At 42.1% G+C, this 25,523-nt stretch overlaps 1 protein-coding gene across 2 annotated transcripts in view; it reads right to left on the bottom strand.

Annotated features, from left to right (window-relative positions):
* Nucleotides 1-25,523, bottom strand: part of NTRK3 (neurotrophic receptor tyrosine kinase 3) — a 517,214-nt gene that overhangs the window by 302,071 nt on the left and 189,620 nt on the right. For both annotated transcript variants that reach the window (XM_058156317.1, XM_058156318.1), the window contains exons 5-6: nt 11,872-12,029; nt 3,036-3,178 (exon numbers count right to left, since the gene is read on the bottom strand). In XM_058156317.1, the coding sequence (XP_058012300.1) occupies nt 3,036-3,178; nt 11,872-12,029 (301 nt within the window). The remainder of the gene's footprint in view (nt 1-3,035; nt 3,179-11,871; nt 12,030-25,523) is intronic.

The following is a 25,523-nucleotide window of genomic DNA, read 5'->3' on the forward strand; positions in this document are numbered from 1 at the left end:
TGTCCCCGAATAGTCTTGCCCAAACAGATGAGATTCGACTTACAACAGTTGGTATAGTGACCATTCAAAGTTACAACAGCGCTGAAAAAAAGTGACTTATGGGCCATTTTTCCACACTCAATGACCGTTGTAGCAGCCCCCACGGTCACCTGATCAAAATTCAGACAACTTGGCAACCGACCCATATTTATGACGGTTGCGGCGTCCCCAGGGCCATGCGATCACCTTTGGCAACCTTCTGACAAGCACAGAGAGGGACTTCTCAGGGTGCCGTCCGCCAAACAATGTCGGCTGGCGGCCCCCAGGGGAAGGGCCTTCTCTGTGGGGGCTCCCACACTCTGGAACGAGCTTCCCCCGGGTTTACGCCAAATACCTGACCTTCGGACTTTCCGTCGCGAACTGAAGACACATCTTTTCATTCGCGCGGGGCTGGCTTGAATTGAATTTTATTAATTTTAAATTTTAAATTTTTATTAATTAATTTTAAATGGGGTTTTTTAGTCTAGTATATTTTAACCTATCAGGCTAATTTTAAAATAAGTTTTTTAATCTGCTTTTTAAATTGTATATTGTATTATCTGTTTTATTTTTGCCTGTACACCGCCCTGAGTCCTTCGGGAGAAGGGCGGTATAAAAATCAAATAAATAAATAAATAATAAATAATAAAGTCAATGGGGAAGCCAGGTTCACTTAACAACCAACAGCTGCAGTGATTCACTTAACAACTGTGGCAAGAAAAATCATTAAATGGAGTAAAATTCACTTAACAAATGTCTCGCTTAGCAAGAGACATTTTGGGCTCGATTGTGGCCATAAGTTGAGAACTACCAGTATATTCCACATATCTGGAGGACACTGCCTTAAAACACACAACATTAAACTTTTTACAGATACCCAAAGCCACCTGAAATTGAATGATGAAAGAAAGAAAAATCTGCTACATGATCCTCCAGATAGGCAGAACAATTGTTTGAAACTCTTTTGGGGGGGAAAAAAGCAAGGGAGCTTCGCTATTAAGCAAGGAATCAAGAACATGGGGGTATAACCTCAAAACGGACAGGAGGGAAAGTTCAAAAGTCATGTTAGAAAGTATCACTTCACAGAAAGAGTCGGTGGAAGCTTGGAACCAACTTCCAGAGGAGATATGGGTCAAACATCAGTAACTGAATTTAAACATGTGTGGATCAAACACATGTCCATCATCCAACAAAAATGATAGAAAAATAACAGGAAGGAAGGAAGGAAGGAAGGAAGGAAGGAAGGAAGGAAGGGAGGGAGGGAGGGAGAGTATCAAGGGGAAGAAGGAAGGGCAGAGAGGGAGGGAGGGAGGAAGGCAGGAAGGCAAGAAAAACAGGAGGGAGGGTATCAAGCAGAAGAGGGAAGGGCAGAGAGGGAGGGAGGGAGGGAGGGCAAGAAGGGAGGGAGGGAGGGCATCCAGGGGAAGAGGGAGGAGGAGGAAGGAAGGAAGGAAAGAAAGACAGGAGGAGGCTATCAAGGGAAGAGGGAAGGGCAGAGAGGAGGAGGGAGGAGGAATAAGAATGGGAGGGAGGGAGGAGGGAGGAGGGAATCAAGAGGGAGGAGAGAGGAAGGAAGGAAGGAAGGAAAGCCAGGAGGAGGTGACAAGGGAAGAGGAAGGGCAGAGAGGGAGGAGGGAGGAAGGATGGATGGAAGGAGGTATCAAGCAGAAGAGGGAAGGGCAGAGAGGAGGGAGGAGGCAAGAAGGGAGGAGGAGGAGGCATCCAGGGAAGAGGGGAGGGAGGAGGAAGGAAGGAAGGAAAGAAAGACAGGAGGAGGCTATCAAGGGAAGAGGAAGGGCAGAGAGGGAGGGAGGAGGGAGGAATAAGGATGGGAGGAGGAGGAGGAGGGAATCAAGAGGGGAGGAGAGGAAGGAAGGAAGGAAAGAAAGACAGGAGGGAGGCTATCAAGGGAAGAGGAAGGGCAGAGAGGAGGAGGAGGAGGAGGAATAAGGATGGGAGGGAGGAGGAGGGAATCAAGAGGGGAGGGAGGGAGGAAGGAAGGAAGGAAGGAAAGAAAGACAGGAGGAGGCTATCAAGGGAAGAGGAAGGGCAGAGGGGAGGGAGGGAGGAGGGAGGAATAAGGATGGGAGGGAGGGAGGGAGGAGGCATCCAGGGAAGAGGAAGAGTAGAGAGGAGGGAGGAGGAAGGAAGGAAAGCCAGGAGGGAGGTGACAAGGGAAGAGGGAAGGGCAGAGAGGAGGGAGGAGGAAGGATGGATGGAAGGAGGTATCAAGCAGAAGAGGGAAGGGCAGAGAGGGGAGGAGGGAGGCAAGAAGGGAGGAGGAGGCATCCAGGGAAGAGGGAGGAGGGAGGAAGGAAGGAAGGAAAGAAAGACAGGAGGGAGGGAATCAAGAGGGAGGAGGGAGGGAATCAAGAGGGGAGGGAGGAGGAGGAATAAGGATGGGAGGGAGGAGGAGGAATCAAGAGGGGAGGAGGGAGGAAGGAAGGAAGGAAAGAAAGACAGGAGGGAGGCTATCAAGGGAAGAGGAAGGGCAGAGAGGAGGGAGGGAGGAGGGAGGAATAAGGATGGGAGGGAGGAGGAGGAATCAAGAGGGGAGGAGGGAGGAAGGAAGGAAGGAAGGAAAGAAAGACAGGAGGGAGGCTATCAAGGGGAAGAGGGAAGGGCAGAGAGGGAGGGAGGGAGGGAGGGAGGGAATAAGGATGGGAGGGAGGGAGGGAGGGAGGGAATCAAGAGGGGGAGGGAGAGAGGAAGGAAGGAAGGAAGGAAAGCCAGGAGGGAGGGTGACAAGGGAAGAGGAAAGGGCAGAGAGGGAGGGAGGGAGGAAGGATGGATGGAAGGGAGGGTATCAAGGGGAAGAAGGAAGGGCAGAGGGGGAGGGAGGAAGGACGGGAGGGAGGGAGGTTATCAAGGGGAAGAGGGAAGAGTAGAGAGGGAGGGAGGGAGGGAAGGAGGAAGAAAAACAAATCAACGCAAAGGTCAGACTTGATGGACCACTCGGTCTTTTTCTGCTGTCAGTTCTGTATGTTTCTGGGAGGCCTTTAACTTCAGCTCCTTACCTGATGTGTGTTGATAGAGTGCAGGTTGACCACAATCCAGTCAACATCCGGCAAAGGAGAACCGGACCCGTTGCACGTGATAACAGCGTTTTCGCCTTCGCAGACGGTCAGATTCACGTGGCTGACGCTGATTTCAGGCAAATCTGGAGGGAGCCAGCCAACATCAACAGGGTTATGTCAAGGGATGTTTAACCCAAGCAGATCAACAATCAATTTCAAGCCTCGTTTTTTTCCTAAACTGATTTTCAACCCTAATCGGACTCAGAACGTTGTAAATTGTAAAGTATTCTGTACTTCCCGTATTTCTACAGCATCAACATGTCACAGGGAGAAAATTTATTTTTGTGCTACCCTTGTACTGGAAATCTTTGTTTATGTAAGAGATGCTGGACATATTGCAATACACAATGTTCGCATGTACAATTAACTGCAGCAGGATTGCCTTCCTTTTTAACCACTGGACAGGAGTGGCAGTGAATGCTATTTAATTCTTTTTTTTTTTTCCCTGACTCCTCTATAAAGAAAAATGTACATCTGGAGTTTATCCAGATACATTCAATCCAAAAATCGAATGTGTTTTGTTTTTCATATAAGGATTAATAAGAGTCGGAAGCTGATGGTTAGAAGAAGGACACAGAATGTTCCACCTGTAAGAATAATAGCCATCTTGGCTATGATAAACATTGTTTAAAAATCCATAGAGGCAAACCTTGTGTGGCCATTGGCCAAATGAAGCATTCCTTATTTGTCTTTAAGGTACTTTGTTATCATCCCATTTTATTGGAAAATGTTTTTTTTTAAATAAATAAATAAAAGGAATCATTATTTAACTAAACCAAACTAACTAGGCCGGTCTTCTGGGAACTATTACAAAGTGTGCAAGTTTTTCAAATTACAAATAACTCTTCATCAGGCAAAAATAATTAGAGGCCAGGAAAAAGAGAGAGAGGGAGAGGGAGAGGGAGAAGCAACAGAAAAACACGTGGCTGATCTTAAAATCACATCTGTCCTAGATTAAATTCTTGATACAGTGAATGTCAGATTGAATTTGGGGGGGGGGGACTGTGTGATGGTGGGTTGTTTTTCCTAAAGCTTTTTGGAAAAGACAAGTGGATTTCTGCAAATTCCCCATTTGGGGAAATATGTGTTCCACCTGTTAAACGCTTGTGGCGACTCTTTAGATTCCATAGTTTGCAGCTAATCGTCACCTTAAAATCACTCATTTAGTGACCGTTCAAAGTTACAACAGCACTGCAAAAGTGACTTTGTTGTGTCCCACTCCTCCGCTGACGGCCGGGTCAGGGAAATCCGAATCAGGCGTGCCTCTGCAGCTCTGCCCAAAGTCCTAGCAAAGCCCTCAGAGCAGGCAGGAGACCAAAAAATGACTTCAGCAAGATAAGTTCGACTTTGCCTGACTCAGAGACTGCCAGAAAGCAGATCCTTTATATAGGCCATGGGGTGTGGCTCCATGACTCAGCACTCATTAAGGCCTGCCCCTCCCTTCCTTCTGTTGCCTCCGCCTATCCAGTCTTCTGATGCGAGGGTCACTTCAATCAGCAGCTGTTGGAAATAAACTTTCCTCAGGCTCACATGCTGTGGAGGAGGGGGAGGGGTCTAGCTGCTCCGTTTGCCTGGGCATGGAGCCAGGGCTGGGGCAGGGGTGCTCCTCCTCTGCAGCCTGCTTGGGCATGGAGCCAGGGCTGGGACCGGAGATGCCCCTCCTCTTCAGCTTGTCTGGGCAGGGAGCCAGGGCTGGGGCCGGGGGGTGCTCCCTCCTCTGCAGCCTGCTTGGGCATGGAGCCAGGGCTGGGACCGGGAGATGCCCCCTCCTCTTCAGCTTGTCTGGGCATGGAGCCAGGGCTGGGGCCGGGAGGACATTCTTCAGCGTTCGGAAGCAGATAAGCAGACCCCGGCTGCGGTGAGAGCGGGCAAGACACAACAGACTTATGTCCATTTTTCACATTTACAACCATTGCAGGTCACGTGATCAAAATTCAGATGCTCGGCAACTGGCGTGTATTTGTGACGGTTGCAGTGGTTCCAGGGTCACATGATCCCTTTTGCGACCTTCTGACAAGCAAAGTCAATGGGGAAGCCAGATTCACTTCACAAAAGTGCTACAACTCCATTGGTTTACTTATCAACTGTGTCAGGGTTCCAGATAATACCCCCAACAAAAGAAAACTCCAAGGCTTGAGTTTCCTCAAAGTTCCATTTTATTAGAGATGTCATATTGGCACATCTGGGAAAACCCGAATCTGAAAGCTTCCAGGTTTTCCCCACCCAAAAGAAAGTCCAAGGCCCTTCCCCCTGCACCCACATGTCCATCACATGGTCCAATCCATGCACCGTCCCAACTGGAGAGGCCTCCCAGTTCCATCTGTCCAGGTGCAGGGCAAGATGTCCTTGACTTTCTGAGAAAGGAATGTTATTATGACTATGTATCACCTGGCTCCATACAATTTCCCCCTCCCAGTTTCCCACAGTAGTAAATGTAGCAGGCCTGAAGACTCAACAAAAAAGATGGCTTCCAGGCCTGACTTGTCTTGTTTAGCAATAGAGGTTTTGGGCTCAATTGTGGTCATAAGTAGAGGACTACTTGTATACGGCCAAAGCCAAACACCACAGTTTCTTCACCCCATTCTTTAGAAGCTCTTCCCCTAGGCAGTGTTGCTTTGAAAAGATGTTTTATTACTAACTGAAGCTTCCTTTTGAAGCCCCACTCATTCCTAATAGATGGGCAGATATGTACATACCTAGAGAAACCTCAACAATATATTTTAGGAAGAGTACAACCCATTCCGGAGTCCTGTTCCACTTTCTCTCCTATATTTTTTACACACACACACACACACACACACACACACACACACACACACCTCAATCAAGTTTCCATAGCAACTTGACATGCTCACTTTACCCATTAAACTGATTTAGAATCATCTTTTTCCTCCTTTTACTGGTTTCCTTCCTAAATAATTGTTACTTTTCTTCTTCTTTGAAGTCTCCAGATCAACTGATACCTCTCCTCCTCTTCCAGGTGAGGTGATGCCATTTTGACTACCTAAACAGCATCCATCACAGCTTGAGTACAAGAAGTAGAGAGAATAATTTAAGATCTGTGGAGTCCTTCCGTGTTCTCTGAGCTTGGTTATTTGCTTTCAGGATGTTTTATTACCTAACTAGCTGATAACCCCACGTTGCCCGAGTATTTATTTATCACAATCCTGTATTAGACAGGAAGAGCAACTTCACCCTGATAATTCGGCGAGAATTAAATTAGTTATAAATGTTTTTTCCCTGTGCCCCCAGAAGCGTCAAGTAAAATGATACCACCTTGTCGTTTTGCTAGCTGATCCATGATCATTTGGTATGCTTTTTGCTGATCTTGGTTTTTATTGATCATGGCCATACATTTGTCCTCAAGAATAATCAAAGCCTTGTTGAAAATGTCCGGACCAAACATAATTTCTAATGTTGGATTTTCCCCCTTACCAGAGGGAGCCTCCTTGTGGAGTACTGTGAAGCCATTACCATGGCAACTCCACTGTGCTACACAGTAGAAGCCATTTTAAGGCAGTACAGTAGAAGCCATTTTAAGGCACAACAGGCTGTATCTTAACAGAACATACACCCCAAGGGGTGTTAGGGGTGAGCTCCCATTACTTGTCCCAGCTTCTGCCAACCTAGCAGTTCAAAAGCACGTAAAAAATGCAAGTAGAAAAATAGGGACCACCTTTGGTGGGAAGGTAACAGCATTCCATGCGCCTTTGGCATTGAGTCATGCCAGCCACATGTCCATGGAGACGTTTTCTGACAGTGCTGGCTCTTCGGCTTTGAAATGGAGAAGAGCCCCCTAGAGTCGGGAACGACTAGCACGTATGTGCGAGGGGAACCTTTACCTTTATCCCCACAGTATTTGTTTCCAGAGAGTAAGTCATTTGTATACCAAGTTTGGTTGAAATTGTTCAAGACATTCCAGAGTTATGCTGGAACATACACACACAAACACACACACACACACACCGAGGGGTACGTAACCCCCACAGTATTTGTTTCCAGAGAGTAAATCATCTGTGTACCAAGTTTGGTTGAAATTGCTCAAGGCATTCCAGAGTTATGCTGGAACATACACACACACAGCCATTTATATATATAGCCACCATCCAATCAGAGCACAGCCAAACCCCAACCAATCAGAACACACCTCCACCCAATCAGAACACAGCCAAGCTCCCAACCAATCAGTTCAAACCCCCACTAGCAGTTAAAAGGAAGAAACAGCTGCGACCACACATTTCTCCTAGAAGCACGATGCTGTAAACACCTAGCCTGATGATGACGAATGGGATTTCGTCGAAATGTCGCCAAGACACTTCCAATTTTACGCCGGAGAAAACCCGAATAACCAAAGACCTACATACAAACACCAGCGAAAACCTCAGAATAAATAAATATATATATACATACACACTACATAACATCATTAGTGACAGTCTAGCATCCATTAGCTAGGTAATGGAATACATCCAAGAAATCACCAAGTTCAGAGAACGCCAGAGGCTCCAGAGTTCAAGTCGGAGTTATAGAAGTTATCTTCTATTGGAATAGTTTAGTAAGCCAGCCAGCCTCCAAATCATGGAGACACAAGCTTGGCTGGAGAAAGTTAAAAGTCTCTTTCCTGCTGGATTACTCACATAAGCAAGAACAACTCCAGTTAGAGTGGAAGTATTTAAGCAAAGAGAGCTTGCCTTCCAGTTGTTTTGGAGAGAACTGCAGGGGCAGACAGAGATGGAAATTTATTACCTTGCTTAGGAAATTAATGTTCATAAATCCACTCCCGGTTACAGCAAGTAAGCCACGGTGTGGCTCAGGCTGTAAGAAGCCTGTTATTAAACACAGCTGCCTGCAATTACTGCAGGTTCAAGCCCCACCAGGTCCAAGGTTGACTCAGCCTTCCATCCTTTATAAGGTAGGTAAAATGAGAACCCAGATTGTTGGGGGGGGGCAATAAGTTGACTTTGTAAATATACAAATAGAATGAGACTATTGCCTTACACACTGTAAGCCGCCCTGAGTCTTCGGAGAAGGGCGGGATATAAATGTAAACAAAACAAAAAAAAGTAACGTTTTCCCTGTTCACCTTTTGCTGCTTAAAAATATTCTAACCCTTGAAGATTGCTCCTTTAGTGTGTTGAGGAATTTCCAGCTGTCTTAAAATCCCCTGGAGTTTACAGTTATTTTAGCAGTTTTCCAGAATGCAGTTAAAAGTCATTGTGTGGTTGGCATGGAGTTGCATGACTATTTAGTAAGGGATGGGGTAGTGTTTATATGTGTATGAATTCTAGGCATTTATTCTGGAGCAGGAAAACCAGCTTTGAACTGCCCTTCTCAGCTATATGAATTATATATCATCTGAATTACTCCATTTTTGGATGGTCAAAAGAAAATCAGCAGGCTCTCTTCACCTACAACAGATGCAAAGGATCCATAACTGCAACATTCAATTGATCCATTCTATGGTGAAATATCCTTTTGCATACTTTAATCATTTCCCTCTGATCTGATGCAAAACAAATTACTTGACTTGAATTATTTTCAGTAGAAGAAAATAACCAACAAAGGTCAAATTGTGATTGACGGATTGCATGATTGTTGCACCTACTTTAAGTAGCACAAGGTTTCTGGGAGTATTCTGTCTTTCACCCCACAATTCCCTTTCCAAGCTACCACCCTGCTTACTCACAGGTAAGTGAATGTGTGTTTTTTAATGGATGTGTTCAACAGAGGTTATATTTGAGATTATATTGATTTGACTTCCTGAACCGAGTAAAGTTGGATTCAGTGGTCTTAAATGGCCCCTTCCAATTTTAAACATTTATGATTCCCCCCTCCAAAAAAAAAACAAAAAAAAACCTATCTTCTTTGAAATAATACGTGAAAGCAAATTCTCATAAATCAAATTAAAGCTGCCTGGTGGCGATATCGTAGTGAAATTCTGGTCAGCAATATATAGCCAAATAGATGTGAGCGCGAAGATGTTTTTCCCTTAATGTAAATTGATACGGGAAGAAAAGAGGGTATCCCTGGAATTAAGATGCTTACATTGAAACAGTTTCCTTGGCAACTGAGGCCTCTTTACTACCATCCTGTATTTTCATGCTTAAGAATGGCTATCCTCGCAAGCCATCCCCCTCAAAAGGGGGCCGCTTTTGCTCCCCACCAAATCAAGACAAAACGTTAAGAATTAATCTGGTCCTATCAAAGCTACGCTTACTTGGAACTTCATCATTGTCAAGGGTAACATGAAGGCTACCGAAATAATTCTCTCTTTTTAGGAGCTAAAAACTGCACTCAGCAGCTCTCATGGGAAAGTCAAGGACTTAGTCTGAGTAGATGCTTTCACTGCAGATGCTAAACACTGCTAGTAACAAGGATCAGCTTCTACAGACTCTAGGAATGTAGCCATATGCATTGCTACAGGTTCAGAAGTTTAAATGCTGAAATTCACAACAACAAATGTTATCATTCTTCTACCATGTCAACAAACTGTAAAACAAACACAGAGAAAAGAATAGAACATATTCATAATAAATAATCAACCGTGCAGTCAATCTCAGTCTAGGGTAGTCTACTCTTTTCGATATGGCTTTTTGTACCAAAATGGCAGTCTTGCTAATTTTGTCACCCTTCCAACATAAGGGACTTTAACCTGCTTTTCATGCTGGACTGTGGATGCCACATGCCCTGAGTTTACATAATGACCTGTCAGGCACAAAGAATCAGGACCATGTTCTGAACTAAGTTGCAGTTCAGAAGATTTATCGCTCAAGCCTATACATAAGAATCTAGTCAACTACAGTGCAAGACTAAATTAATCCCAGGTTAGGGTCAATGGAATTCAACAGGGGTTGGACTTAGACCATTTGTGGGAACGTAATGACTCTAGCCTGATGACTTGCTTGACTCCACCATCACCACATCCAGCTCTTCTCTTACATGATCCTTGTTTTTTTCCCCAGGATGCCCGTTTTCCTTATTACTAGCTCCAGTCTTCATTGTCATAGAAATGCATTCATGTGCATGTCCTCAAGCATTTAGCATCTAATATCTATATCCTTCCATCTACTATCCAAAAGTACACAGTTCAGTCATAACTTTAATTAGTACTTTGCTTGGAGTCAGAAGAGTTATATCTTTCCTGGTCCTGATAAAAATCTATCCAGGATTAATAGTAATTAAAGAAAGAGAGACATGAGTGTCGGATTGTAATTCGAACCTTTATAGGAAGGGAAGGAATCTTGATTCTTGCATCAAGAATTTTATGGGTATCTTACTCAGTTCTGTTTAGCTTTTTGTTTGGTGCATGAGTATATCAGATGAGATGTATACAGTATTTGAATATTTGAAAAGCGTCTGGACTTGGGTGGATCCATAGTGCGTAAGTTTCACTTTGGAAGCAAGACCAGGCAAGGTAGAATTCCAAGATCTGGGGACAAATCTGGATGGGAATAATTTTTAGGAGCATTTCTCCTTATGTATCATTTAAGTGCTACGTGAGGACTTTTACCCAGAAGCACATAATAGAAGCTAGTAGCCATGCATCTCATTGATGCGGTAGTTCTTATCTTTTCCATCTGTTCTTTTTTTTAAAAAAGAAAAAAAAGAAAAAAAATCCCACATGCAACTCTAGAATCCACAGAAGAGAGCCACAAAGATGCCACTGTTCAAAATCTCAGGCGGTTCCTAATAAATGACACACAAGGTGATAAAACCAAAGATACACTGATGGGAGGACGAGAGAAAAGCTGCAACAGCTACTATAAAATAAAAGATTGCATAGGAACATCAGTGTACATATATGTGCAGATTAGGCGGAAAGTTATCTGAGAAATTTGAACTTGGAGAAGAAATTGATCTGAATTGTACTTCCCTAGAGAAATGTGCAGATCCAAATTCATGTATTAACCTGCTTTGAATGTGTCCAAATATCCCAGGGAAGTTCTTAGCTCAAAAATAAAAATAGTAAAAGCTATTTTAAAATCTGTATTTTAGAAATTCATATTTATGTGGGTGAGAGATAGATAGATAGATAGATAGATGGATGGATGGATGGATGGATGGATGGATGGATGGATGGATGGATGGATGGATGGAGGATGGATGGATCTATAGATAGATAGATAGATAGATAGATAGATAGATAGATAGATAGATAGATAGATAGATAGATAGATGGATAGATAGATAGATAGATAGGCAGGCAGGGAGGGAGGGAGGGAGGGATATTAAATGGACCCAACCAGGGGTGAATGTATGTGAAATGAAAATGGATCATAGATGCATACAGTGAATCAATTAAGAGATGCGAGGAAAGCAAGTTCTCTAATTATCCTAGGGCAATTTTTCTCCTGGTCTCTTGAAAAATTAATAATTCTCTATGTACCTCAATTTTGTAATTCTTATTCACCGATGCATATCACTCAGTAGCAGTTAGCAAGAAATAATAATAATAGTACTCACTGTAACTCACTCTTGTTTGCCACTCTCCCCAGTTTTCCAGAGGTAATCAGGATTGTATGAGCCCCAGCAAACTCATATGTTGCAATATTTTTGGATTTCCAGGTACGGTCGTTGCAACTCTGTACACCCCCCCACCCCCACACCAATATTCCTGAAATTGTGGAGTTCCTTTGAGCATGCTGATCCTCGCTGCATTGGTAATGGTGCTATTTGGTCTACATAAGCAATGACTCAAAGCCTGAATATCAGAAGTAGAATGAAGGATAACAATGCTTGGGGGTCAACAGGTGCCCAATTATAAGCACTTCCTTACCGCACTGGTTGATATTCAGCTCCTGTATGGGTATGTGGCTGGTCTCCATGCTCGTGCAGTACAAGTCCTGGTTCTGCAAATTGGCTTCTTCTCTCTCCTGCCACAGCTGGATCCAGCGGATATCACAGCTGCAGTTAAAAATATTGTTTTCCAACTTCCTGTGTAGAAAAGACAACGTTGAGATTGTGAGAAAAGAGAAGCATAAAAGAAGGCAAAACACTCAGACGACAAGATGGATGAAAAGCAGATCTGTATCCCCAGTTCCAGGTATGATATGATGGGGATGACAATATAAAAATCTGATTCATTTAGCACCTACCTCCGTGAGACAGGTATATAGATAGGACATTGCTAAAATTCTCCATAGAGAATTTTAGAATTTTTCATTTGTACGGTAGAATAACAGAAAGTCTTGGAAGTTTTCTAGTCCAGCCTCCTGCGCAAGCAGGAAACCCTATAACATTTCAGACAAATGGCTATCCAATCTCTTCTTAATCAACCATCACTCAGATTAATCAACTAAACTTCGGTTGATTAATCTATTGGATTCTATGGAAAACCTCACAACCATTTATTATCTTAGTGTGGAGATAACAAAGCAATACTGGGGAGGATCAGAAAAAGACCATCGTTACTAAATCTTTGTCACTGAATTTAAGTCACTGTTCTGTTCTAGGCTGCCTGCAAAAGCTCACATCCCGTTTGCTTCTCTTTTATGTCTTACGGGAGGGGCCAATCATTTCCAAGCCTTACTCCCAAGTCGACCCTGTTTTCTTAATTGTTCCTGTCTTCTGGCAGCTCTGCGCATGCTCATACTGGGAACAGGCTCACACTGTTCTTCTGCCTCGCTGATGTCAGACTCCAGAGACTCCGGAGGCAGCAAAGAACTACCAGATGGCCTTGGCCCCCTCTCTGCCTCCAACTCAGAGCCATTGTCCGAGCCTTCCCCAGACTCCAGCACTGGCCCACGTTCCTCCCCAACCTCCTCACTAGCCGGCTCTGCTGCCAGCTCTGCTGGCTGCTGGTGGGCCACAACAGTCATAGCTTTTTTTCCCCTTTGAAATATGTATCTCCTGCTTCTTGTTCTAAACACCTTGACATTCATAAGGTCAGGCAGGGATCATGAGTTTTCATTTAGCTTGTCTCCACTTCTCCTTGCCCAGACATGCTCAATAAATTCAAGGCTCTATCCATAATACCCCCTGTCTTAATGCATTGACTATGAGCTCCTGCTGCTTGGGGAGATGAGGCAACTTACAACCCATCATGCAATTTAATTGAATGAAGCAGCCAGCTTTGTATATACTATTTGACCCAGCTGGCAATGCTGATATTTTAATGTACTCTGTTTAAAAGACAGTTACATTTTATATACTGATAATTTTTATTATTATTGATTTTTTTTACAACTTGCAGTATCGCTGCTGCATGCCCGAAAGTATATTTACTTTCACTCAAGAGTTCCCAGTTTTCATGCAAAAAGATAAATGCTGGAAGATCCCTTGTGGACATCTAGAACAGAGGTCTTCAAACTTGGCAGCTTTAAGAGTTGTGGACTTCAACTTCAACAAAATTCTGGGAGTTGAAGTCCACAAGTCTTAAAGCTGCCAAGTTTGAAGACCTCTGACCTAGAAGTTAAATCAGAGTATTGGAACACTGGGGAAATTTTGGAAGTAGAAGCAGAAATAACATTAAAAAGGATAGGAAGGACAGGAACCCCCAAAACAGTGGCCAAGCTGGCTCATTTTCTTTATAAGATTTTTTTAACATCATCTCTTTCTGCTATGAAATCGAGCTGGACCATCTGGATCATGGATGATTGCAAAGCCAAGATGAAAGGCAGGGTGAACCACATTATTGGTGGTTCAAAACCATATGTTGAGTTTTATACTGAAGGCAGAAAGAGGCTTAACTTTCTGCTTGTTGAGTATATTAAGACTCCCTCCCTCCCTCCCTCCCTCCCTCCCTTCCTTCCTTCCTTCCTCCCTCCCTCCCTCCCTCCCATCTATCCATCCATCCATCCATCCATCCACTATGTTTCCCTGAAAATAAGACCGGGTCTTATATAAATTTTTGCTCCAAAAGACGCATTAGGGCTTATTTTCTGGCTAGGCCTTATTTTGGGGAAAATACAGTACTAAATGTACCATCTGGCTGACAATCTTAATTGGGGCTTATTTGGGGGATAGGGCTTATATTATGAACATCCAGAAAAATCATGCTAGGACTTTTTTTCCAGTTGGGTCTTATTTATTTGCGGGGAAGCGGGGTGTCTGTCTGTCTGTCTGTCTGTCTGTCTATCTATCTATCTATCTATCTATCTATCTATCTATCTATCTATCTATCTATCTATCTATCATCTATCTATCTATCTATGCATCCATCCATCCATCCATCCATCCAATTTATTTTACCCCAATCTCATATCCAACAACATAAAACATTAAAGCAGAAAAGATATTAAAATCAACAGTCATGGAATACAGTAGATTTATAAATAGATTTATAAATCAATTTGCTACGTTTGTCACCTTTAAGTACCAGGAAACAAGGCCACAGTATTCTCAGCTCTTGAATCCAGATAACTGTTCTTGTATTAACAGCCAGTGCTGCGTAATAGCCAAAGTGTTGAACTGAACCAGGGAGACTAGGATCTCACCCCTCTTTTTCCATAAATCTCACTGGCTGTTTTGGACAACCTACTCTTTCTTAGTCCAATCTATTTTAGAGGATTCCTGTGGGATTAGAATGTGGGAGATACACTTTGTATATCCCCAGAAAGATGGAATTAAATTTAATGTGAAGAGGAAGGAGGATGCTATAACAGTAGGGTAAGAAAATATCTTGGTCTAAATCATCAGTTTCTCAAACTTGGCAACTTGAAGATGTGTGAATGTCAACTCCCACAGTTCTCCAGCCAGCCCTATTAAGTTGACGTCCATACATCTTCAAGTTGCCAAGTTTGAGAAACATGGGTTTAATTGGAAGAATCTCATAATTTGGAGCCTAGTTCCATTGCTTGCCAAGTATATGTTCTGCCCTGCAGCCATTGTCCTTCCAAGGTTTTGTTTTTTTTCCCCTACCTCCATGAATTTATGCATGGGCTTAGCACTGTAGACAATTCCAAAGTGAAAAATAAAGATGTTATAAATACTTTCCCCCTGAAACTGGCCTGCTAGTGAGAGCCACTATTGCAGCCCTTCAGGAGCAGAACTGTAAGTAATATAACACAGCCTTTCAGATCATTCTTAATGCATGAGACTCGCCTATGAATAATGTAAAAGCCATGTAGAAGGAGGAGAGGGACTCCTCCACTGGCTTGGCCTAGCAGTATTGATAGTATAATGCAGCCTAATGGCAATACTTAAGGGGGCTTTTGTGTAAATTAACTCCCAGCATTTTACTGGACATAGAACATGTTAATAGTGTACTAGTCTTCTGCTCCTTTGGGACTTAACAAGTGCTGAGTTTCTGCTTTTTTTAGATATATATATATCCCTTGGCCACCTCCTAAGTAAATATAAGGAGAGTGAAAAGTGGAAGTGTTAACACTGCATTCAGTGTGGCAGACTGATCTATTTCTCCTCCACATTTTGTGTGTGCTACAGATGAGCTCTTCTCTACTTCACAAAGCATTGAGGAAAGGCAGCCCATCTTTATGGGCTCCTGTTCTCAGACCACAAACATTCAACATACGTAGAGGTGCTCTTCAACTTATGACCAGTCGCTTAGCAACTGTTAGAAGTTACGACAGACACCTCTCCCCAAAAAAAGCAGATATCCAATTTTGAAGTTACAATATTCACATTACCCTCCCAGGTCACATTATATGAGAGTAGAATAGAGTAGAGTAGAGTAGAGTAGAGTAGAGTAGAGTAGAGTAGAGTAGAGTAGAGTAGAGTAGAGTAGAGTAGAGTAGGGTAGGGTAGGGTAGGGTAGGGTAGGGTAGGGTAGAATAGAATAGAATAGAATAGAATAGAATATAGAATGGAATGGAATGGAATGGAATGGAATAGAATAGAATAGAATAGAATAGAATAGAATAGAATAGAATAGAATAGAATAGAATAGAATAGAATAGAATAGAATAGAATAGAATAGAACAGAATATGGAATGGAATGGAATGGAATAGAATAGAATAGAATAGAATAGAATAGAATAGAATAGAATAGAATAGAATAGAATAGAATAGAATAGAATAGAATAGAATAGAATAGAATAGAATAGAATAGAATAGAATAGAACAGAACAGAACAGAATAGAATATGGAATGGAATGGAATGGAATAGAATAGAATAGAATAGAATAGAATAGAATAGAATAGAATAGAATAGAATAGAATAGAATAGAATAGAATAGAATAGAATAATAGAGTTGGAAGGCACCTTAGAGGTCTTCTAGTCCAATCCCCTGCTTAGGCAGGAAACCCTAAACCACTTCAGACAAATGGTTATCCAACATCTTCTTAAAAATTGCAATAAGGGTGCTTGGAAACTAGACGTTCGCAGCATCCCACAATCACGTGACCACATTTTCAATATATATTTTGCTGGTTTCCTGCAAAACCAGCAGTTTCTAGGGGGAAAAAAACCCATTCATTGGGTATAATGGATTTCCTTAACTGTGGCATTCACTTAATGACTGCCACAAAAAATGTCAATAAAGTCAAGTTTAGTCATGTGGCAACTTGCTTAATGAACACAATTGCATACGACTATAATTCTGAGCTCAATTACAAACCGTAATTGAGCTCCGAATTATAATTGTAAATCGAAGACTATCTGTAGAAGAGTCACTCTGAACCACGAGATGGGCAGCAAGTAAATTTGCCAATAAAGGAAGAAAGAAATACATAAATATGAATGAAGCAAAGGAGAATGGCGAGTCTGTTCCACCATTTAGGATTGTTTTACTTTGAGGGGTGGTTGTCTTGCTTGCATCATTATGCTTTCAAACTCTGCACACACCCAGAAATGAATAGAATTGAATAGAGCTGGAAGGGGTCTTGGAAGTCTTTTAGTCCAACCCCCTGATCAAGCAGGAGACCCTATACCATTTCAGACAAGAGGCTGTCCAGTCTCTTCTAAAAAATCTCCAGATATGAGGTTTATGAGCCACGGTGGCGCAGTGGTTAGAGTGCAGTACTGCAAGCTACTTCTGCTGCCTGCCGGCTGCCTGCAATTCAGCAGTTCGAATCTAACCAGGCTCAAGGTGGACTCAGCCTTCCATCCTTCCGAGGTGGGTAAAATGCGGACTCAGATTGTTGGGGGCAATGTGCTGACTCTGTAAACTACTTAGAGAGGGCTGTAAAAGCAGTGTAAATCGGCATATAAGTCTAAGTGCTATTGCTATTGCTATGAAGCGTCCACAACTTCTGCGGGCAAGCTGTTCCACTGGTTAATTGTTCTCGCTGTTAGGAAGTTTCTCCTTAGTTCTAGGTTGCTTCTCTCCTTGATTAGTTTCCATCCATTGTTTCTTGTCCTGCCCTCTAGTCCTTTGGGAAAATAGGTTGACCTCCCCCCACTCTTTGTGGCAACCGTGAAATACTGGATTACTGCTATCATGTCATCCCCTAGTCCCATGATGGTGAATGTATGGCACGCATCCACAGATGGCGCCCAGAGCCCGCTCCGCAGGCATGCAACCATCATCCCAGCCCAGCTCCACCATGCATATGCGCGCACCTCCCGCCAGCCAGCTGGTCTTTGAATCCCTGACATGCATGCATGGGGTGGTGGGGTGCATGTTGGTGCAGGAGGATTTGCAGGCCCAAAACCTTTCTCCTGCACCCCGTTTTGGGCCTGGAAAGCCTCCTGCACCAACCTGGAAGCCAAAACGGTGCAGGGGGGGTCACATGTGTGGGGTGGGATGGGGCACATGTGCAGGGGACGCACATGTGCAGGGGGACAGATGCATGCGGGTGGGGCACATGCACGGGGGCATGCTCGCATTGCATTTTGGGGGGGTTTGGGCACGCGGGCATGCATCCGCACGCGAGCTTTGGACCCTCGGCACCAAAAAGGTTAACCATCACTGCCCTAGTCCTTCTTTTCTCTGGACCAGCCAAACCCAAATCCTGCAACCAATTCTTCATCAAGAACATGATAGGAAAATTCTGGCCAGGTTACTAAAGAAATGGGAAAGAAGTTCAATCCCAAATTCTTCTTTATTTATTTTATTTATTTGTTTATTTTGTCACAAAGTATATATAAGAATAAGCATGAAATGACTAAACAATATATAAACATATGTATAAGTATGAGTACCGTATATACTCGAATATAAGCCGATCCGAGTATAAGCCGAGGTCCCCAATTTTACCCCAAAAAACTGGGGTAAACTGGGGACTCGAGTATAAGCCGAGGGAGGGAAATGAGGCAGCTACCGGTCAGGGAAACCCTCCCTCCCTCAGCCGAGAAGGCTGGCGACTCCCCCGCCCCGCCCTCTCACTGCACCTAATGCAGAGACCACAGAGTCAGGTAGTTTATTCCAAGCATTAACAACTCTGTTACTGAAGTCATATTTTCTGCAATCAAGATTGGAGCGGTTAACATTAAGCTTAAATCCATTGTGTACTCATGTATTGTTGCAATTGAAGCTGAAGTAGTCTTTGACAGGAAGGACATTGTAATAGATGATTTTATGATTTTCTTCCTCCAATTGATTAAAACCTGATGCATGAGGAGGAAGAAATGTCTTCCCTTTGTGCTAGTTTGACTAAAGTAACAAAGAAGAAACTACAAAAGCTATATGTTTCCATGTAGGTGTTTGTGTGTGTGTGGGGGGGGAGAGTTCTATTCTTAGCGCCCTTTTCAAAGTCATTTTTCTTTTAGTTGGGTGGCCATCTGCTTATGAACCACGGAAGCTGGAACCAGACCCAGGCTGGAAATTTCCTCCTCAGGAGAGGTGATTCAGCAGAGTTTATTTTGGGAAAGGGCAGGTGAGTTTAAGGTGGCATTTTAATTTTTCTCAGAGGAGGGAAGAAACAAAGAATTGAGACGGGGCAAGCGTGGAGGGAGGCTTGTTTTACAATGAGGTTCAAAGAAGGATTAAAGACTGCTGAAGACACAAAGGGCTACAATTTGGTTGTAATCAGAAGCATGGAGTGAGCATTAATTTTGAGCATGGCATTTGTGGAATAAAGGTTTAAAAGATCATTACTCTTGAATTGTGTTGTTTTTTTTACCCAACTTCTTCAGTTTGCTAAAAGCACATTTGCTTTCATGACTGTGTTTCCAAGAAAAATAGCAGGTTACAGATTTCTCATGACGAGGTGATGCTGTTCCTTCCCTTATTTGAAGCAGAGACGGCCAAAAGCCATCTCCAAATGTCTTATATGTCATTGTGGCAAGTCTCTTGGACTGCAAGCAGATCAAACCAGACAATCCTAAAGGAAATCAATCCGGACTGTTCTTTGGAAAGACGGATGCCAAAGCTGAAGAAGCTCAAATACTTTGACCACCCCATGAGAAGAGAAGACTCACTTGGAGAAGACCCTGATGTTGGGAAAGATGGGAAGCAGACGGAGAAGGAGATGGCAGAGGATGGTATCATCGATGCAATGAAGATGAGTTTAGACAAACTTTGGGAGGCAGTGGAGGACGAGGGGCCTGACTTGGATTGGTCCACGGGATCATAAAGAGTCAGACATGACTTAGTGTCAGGGTGTATGAGAGTTCATGACTGGGAAGACATGGTAACAAGGTCAGCCAATGCATAGGCATGGCAACTGGGTCAGCCAATGAGAGCTGAATTGGAAACTGAAACCGGAAGGAGCCTGGGCGTGGCTCCATATTAAGCTCTGAGCTCTGAAGCTGCAAACAAGTCTGGTCATGTCTGTCTGCTGAACTGAAACAAAGAACTTAGTTACAATCTCTCCTCTCGACCACATTGAAGAATCTGCTATTGGCACTGTAAATTTACTTCATGTGCTATTATGTATTTAAAGAAGTTAATGAATCCTGCTGAATCAGTTATCTGCGTGTGCTTCCTGGAAGTGATTTTTGCAACAAACGCTGACACTTGGCGACTGAACAACAGATCTCTCCAACCTTTCTTATACTCCCTGGCTTCCGTTAAATGCCAAAGGGAAGACTACCGTCAAGAACTTTCTCAGATTGGGACATGTGTATGGCAAAGAAGACTTCGAAGTGAGGGTCAGATGTGCCAAAGAAAACAACAACACTGTAGTTCTTATGGCTGTAGTGTTGTATTGTATTGTATATTTTGACAATAACACCTTAAGGAAGAAATGACGAAGCAAATTTTGGCAGAGCATTGGATAGTGCTCTCCCATAGAAGACACTCCTCCAATTAGCTCAACTAACCTGATAAGAAAGTATAATGGGGGAGATATTTTATTTATTTATTTGTCGAGTACGTATTAGATAATATATATAAGTATAAGCATGAATTGAATACATAAAATGATTACAATTAAAGGGAACATTAGGACAGGGACGGTAAGCACACTGGTGCTCTTATGCACGCCCCTTACAGACCTCTTAGGAATGGAGTAAGGTCTAAGGTTAAAATTTTGGGGATTTTGGGATGAAACCATAGAGTCAGGTACTGCATTCCAAGCACTGACCACTTTGTTGCTAAAATCATATTTTCTGCAATCGAGTTTGGTGAGGTTTATCTTAAGTTTGTATCTATTTTGTGCTCGTGTATTGTTGTGGTTGAAGCTGAAGTAGTCATTGACAGGTAGGACATTGTAGCAGATGATTTTATGAGCTATGCTTAGATCATATGGAAGGGGCGTAGATCTAAATTTTCTAAGCCCAAAATTTCAAGTCTGGTGGCATAAGGTATTTTGTTGTGAGCAGAGGAGTGGAGGAATCTTCTTGTGAAATATTTCTGGACACGTTCAATTGTATATATATATCTATATATCTACCTTGACTTTTTCCTGCTTTTATCCCAATGCTTGCAAGTCTGAATTAGGAAAAGCATAGCACAGTAGGAAAAAAAATGAACATAGAAGCCATGTTAGTAGTAGACATATTTTCTTTAAGGTATATTGGAGTGTCTAAACCACATAGGCAGGCAAAGCCAAGATAATTATAGGAAACTAGAAATCACTAATTTCTAAACACACATATACACAAAATCACAGCACCTTCAAAATAAGGTAGACAAATAAACCTTTTTCTATGCAATAGAAGAACATTTAATCAAGCCTTAGAAAGCCAGAAATTTTGGATGAAACCATAGAGTCAGGTACTGCATTCCAAGCACTGACCACTTTGTTGCTAAAATCATATTTTCTGCAATCGAGTTTGGTGAGGTTTATCTTAAGTTTGTATCTATTGTGTGCTTGTGTATTGTTGTAGTTGAAGCTGAAGTAGTCATTGACAGGTAGGACATTGTAGCAGATGATTTTATGAGCTATGCTTAGATCATATGGAAGCGGCGTAGATCTAAATTTTCTAAGCCCAAAATTTCAAGTCTGGTGGCATAAGGTATTTTGTTGTGAGCAGAGGAGTGGAAGATTCTTCTTGTGAAATATTTTTGGACATGTTCAATTGTATATATATCTATATATCTACCTTGACTTTTTCCTGCTTTTATCCCAATGCTTGCAAGTCTGAATTAGGAAAAGCATAGCACAGTAGGGGAAAAAAATGAAAATAGAAGCCATGTTAGTAGTAGACATATTTTCTTTAAGGTACATTGGAGTGTCTAAACCACATAGGCAGGCAAAGCCAAGATAATTATAGGAAACTTGAAATCACTAATTTCTAAACTCACATATACACAAAATTACAGCACCTTCAAAATAAGGTAGACAAATAAACCTTTTATGCAATGGAAGAACATTTAATCAAGCCTTAGAAAGCCAGAAATTTTGGATGATAATTAGGGAGAACCTGTATGCAGAAAGAGGTATATTATGGCACTCAAAGCTTCAAAGTATCATCTCCAAGCTGTTTTATGAAATAATACAGACCTTGCTTCTAAAAAAAAATCCTAGTGCTGCAGTGGTTAAAATGCAATATTACAGGCTAACTCTGCCCACATCCTCTAGTTCGATCCTTATTGGCTCAAGGTTGACTCAACCTTCCATCCTTCCAAGGTCAGTCAAATGAGGACCCAGATCATTGGGTGCAATATGCTGACATTATAAACCCCCAAGAGAATGCTCTAAAGCACTATGGAGCGATATATAAATCTAAGTGCTATTTCTATTGCTAAAAAGCAAAACAAAGCCACCACAATATTTTATTTTTCATCGGCTCCTCTGATGAAGCTCCTCTAATAGCTGGACAACACTTCTGAATATATGTGCTATCTTTTAGCAAAGATAGCAACAGCACTTAGACTTTATAGTACTTTACAGCCCTCTCTAAGCCGTTTACAGAGTTAGCCTATTGCCCCCAACAATTTGGGTCCTCATTTGACCCACCTTGGAAGGATGGAAGGCTGAGTCAACCTTGAGCCTGGTGAGATTCGAACTGCCAAATTGCAGGCAGCCGGCAGTCAGAAGAAGTAGCTTGCAGTACTGCACTACGCTACTGTGGATCACCCCTCTCACGCAGGCCTGCCTGCTTTCTATACTTCATAAACCCTGGATCTACTTAAAATCCAGTCTGAAAATGCCAGACATCCATTGCCACAAACCAATTCTCTCCCTTCAAACTATTAACTGAAATAGGGCAGGAAAATGTTTATGCTACCATTTGCGCAAAGGATCAAAACTAATGCCAGCATTTTAGCCAGATGCCCTCCCTGAGAATGGACGTTGCTTTCTCTGGGCAATGTGGCAATTGCTCTTTTCTTCATTTAACCACTTGACAGCAAGGAAAAATAGTAATAAAATATGCTGAGGTTACATTGATGATTACCTACTGACATTCCTTGGAGGTTACTTTTCCCCCCCCTCTTCTCTAAGTCACTTCTCATTTACAGTTTTATTGATCTCAGGTAAGGATGAATGGGATCTTCTGAGATGAATCCTACATAACGTATAGATGCTTTTATTTCTGATGCACAACTATGGCTAAAACTCAACAAAATAGGTTACCAGGGCAGCACTCCATTGATTTCATGTCCGCTTATTCTTCCTGAGCAGGACTGGATGCTTTATCTATAATTCAGAAGGCTACAAACCTGCTAAATCCTGAAGGACTTCGCAGGTCCTGAAGGAGATGCTAAACTATCACTCTACAATTGTAGGGATGCTGTTTTCAGCTGTTGCAACAAAGGAGGCCAAAATGTCTCTGCTTTGTTGGGCTTGTGTGTCAGAAACACAGCCAAGGCTATGGCACAAAAATGCAGGCTGTTCAGGTAAGCTTGTAAAATTCCAGTCAATGCCTGTTGAATGCCCAACATTCAATATTTTGAAGTCTAGCAAAACCAACAGCAATGGCTTGACTATAAAAGGCATTTATTAGGCTTTACCAAGTTACAATATTTAAATCTTTCTTGGTCAAGTGGGAATCTAGGTCATCTATAATCTAAGCATATAAGGTAAAGGTTCCTCTTGCACATATGTGCTAGCCGTTCCCGACTCTAGGGGGTGGTGCTCACCTCCATTTCAAAGCCGAAGAGCCAGTGCTCCCTGAAGACGTCTCCGCGGTCATGTGGCTGGCCTGACTAAACACCAAAGGCTCACGGAACACTGTTCCCTTCCCACCAAAGGTGGTCCCTATTTTTCTACTTGAATTTTTTATGTGCTTTCAAACTGCTAGGTAGACAGAAGCTGGGACAAGTAATGGGAGCTCACCCCTTTACACGGCACTAGGGATTTCAACTGCTGAACTGCCGACCATTTGGTCGACAAGCTCAGCATCTTAGCTACTGAGCCACTGCATCCCTAATCTAAGCATATACTTAATACTAAACCAAGGTTTGTTTGTTTGTTTGTTTTTATTTATTTTATTTATTTTATTTATTTTATTTATTTTATTTATTTTATTTATTTTATTTATTTTATTTATTTTATTTATTTTATTTGTTTATTGGTAGTCCTTGGCTTACGGCCACAACTGAGTTCAAAATTTCTGATGCTAAGGGAAAACATTTGTTAAGTGAGTTTTACCCAATTTTATGACCTTTCTTGCCAGAGTGGTTAAGTGAATCGGTGCAGTTCACCACTATTTTTGGGGAGTAGTACCATAAAATTATATATCAATGGAAAGATAATTTAATCAAGAATGTAATGTAATAACTTTTATGAAGACTTTGCTATTAGAATAGCAGTTACAGTATAAAGAAGAAAAGTGAAACACGTAGAAAAAACGAGATATACAAAAATTATCACCATGTCAGTTAATATTAAGTTGGGTAACCTTTAGCATGAATTACGGCACTACAACGTCTTCCCATGGAGTGAACCAAGTCTTTGAGTTCTGCAGCTGTTATAATGTGAAACCAAGTTTGAATGATTGCTTCTATCAACTGGGTTTTATTGCTGGGTCGCTTCTGACTAACAAATTTCTTTAGTTGGCTCCATAGATTTTTAATTGGATTAAGATATGGGCTATTCCCAGGCCATTCGAGCAGTGGAATAGGATTATCTTGAAATGCCAAAAAAAAAAAAAAAAGTGGTGTTATTAGCCATCAAACCTCAGAAATACATTTTTCCCAAAGGGTTTCCACAATTTTGGCCACTACTGTATATATTCAATTGCTGACAAAGAGGTTGACCAAAGTCAACTAGCCAGCTTCCATGACTGAGTCTGAGTTCCAGCATTTTAACTCAAAAATGTACTGGTTCTCTCTTTCGTACAGTTTATTAATTAGTTCCCTATGTACTAATCAGAGGTATGTGAGTTGTCTCATTTAATCAAATGCTCCACTTGAATCAATATGATTGAACCTTTCAGATTGATTCAGATGTCTAGATTGCCAAGAGAAAACCCAATTCGTTCCGCTTTAGGTTACTAAAATCCATGGATGCAGAAAGAGATCCAAATTGTTTTGGATTGATGAGCTATTCTGAACTACGCATCGGATTAATTCCACTCCTTGAATAATCCCCTCCGGTTGTCATTTTGAAAATCGGTACAATTTAGCAGGCTGGGTTACAGTCTTGGAAGCTACTCGACAGAAGCATATCCCAATCTTGTCAGTTTCTAGGTGGATGGACTTAAAATGTCTGAATTTGAAAGCTGGTCTGGCCATTGATAAGAATTCTAAGAGTCCACTAGCAATTACCAGGGTTGGGAAAAGCCGCTCTTTGATGTTTTTGCATCTACAGATTAGCTGTTATTGCAAATGGGAAAACTTTTAAAATATATTTCAGAAGAGGCGGTGGTGATGTCACCAGCATTTTTCATAGCAACTGTCCCCCCCGCCCCACTTTTAAATTATCTCTTATGATTCTCCTCTCTCATTTGCAGGTAGCTCCTCCTGTATATATACATACATACATATACATATACATATACATATACATATACATATACATATACATATACATATACATATACATATACATATACATATACATATAGTCAAGGCGATGGTTTTCCCAGTTGCAATGGATGGCTGTGAAAGTTGGACCATAAGGAAGGTTGAGCACCAAAGAATTGAGGCCTTTGAACTCTGGTGCTGGAGGAGACTCCTGCGAGTCTCCTGGACTGCAAGGCGATCAAACCAGTCAGTCCTAGAGGAGATCAACCCTGACTGCTCTTTAGAAGGCCAG

The sequence above is a fragment of the Ahaetulla prasina genome, chromosome 13, assembly GCF_028640845.1.
Source record: "Ahaetulla prasina isolate Xishuangbanna chromosome 13, ASM2864084v1, whole genome shotgun sequence".
NCBI classification, from domain to species: domain Eukaryota; kingdom Metazoa; phylum Chordata; class Lepidosauria; order Squamata; family Colubridae; genus Ahaetulla; species Ahaetulla prasina.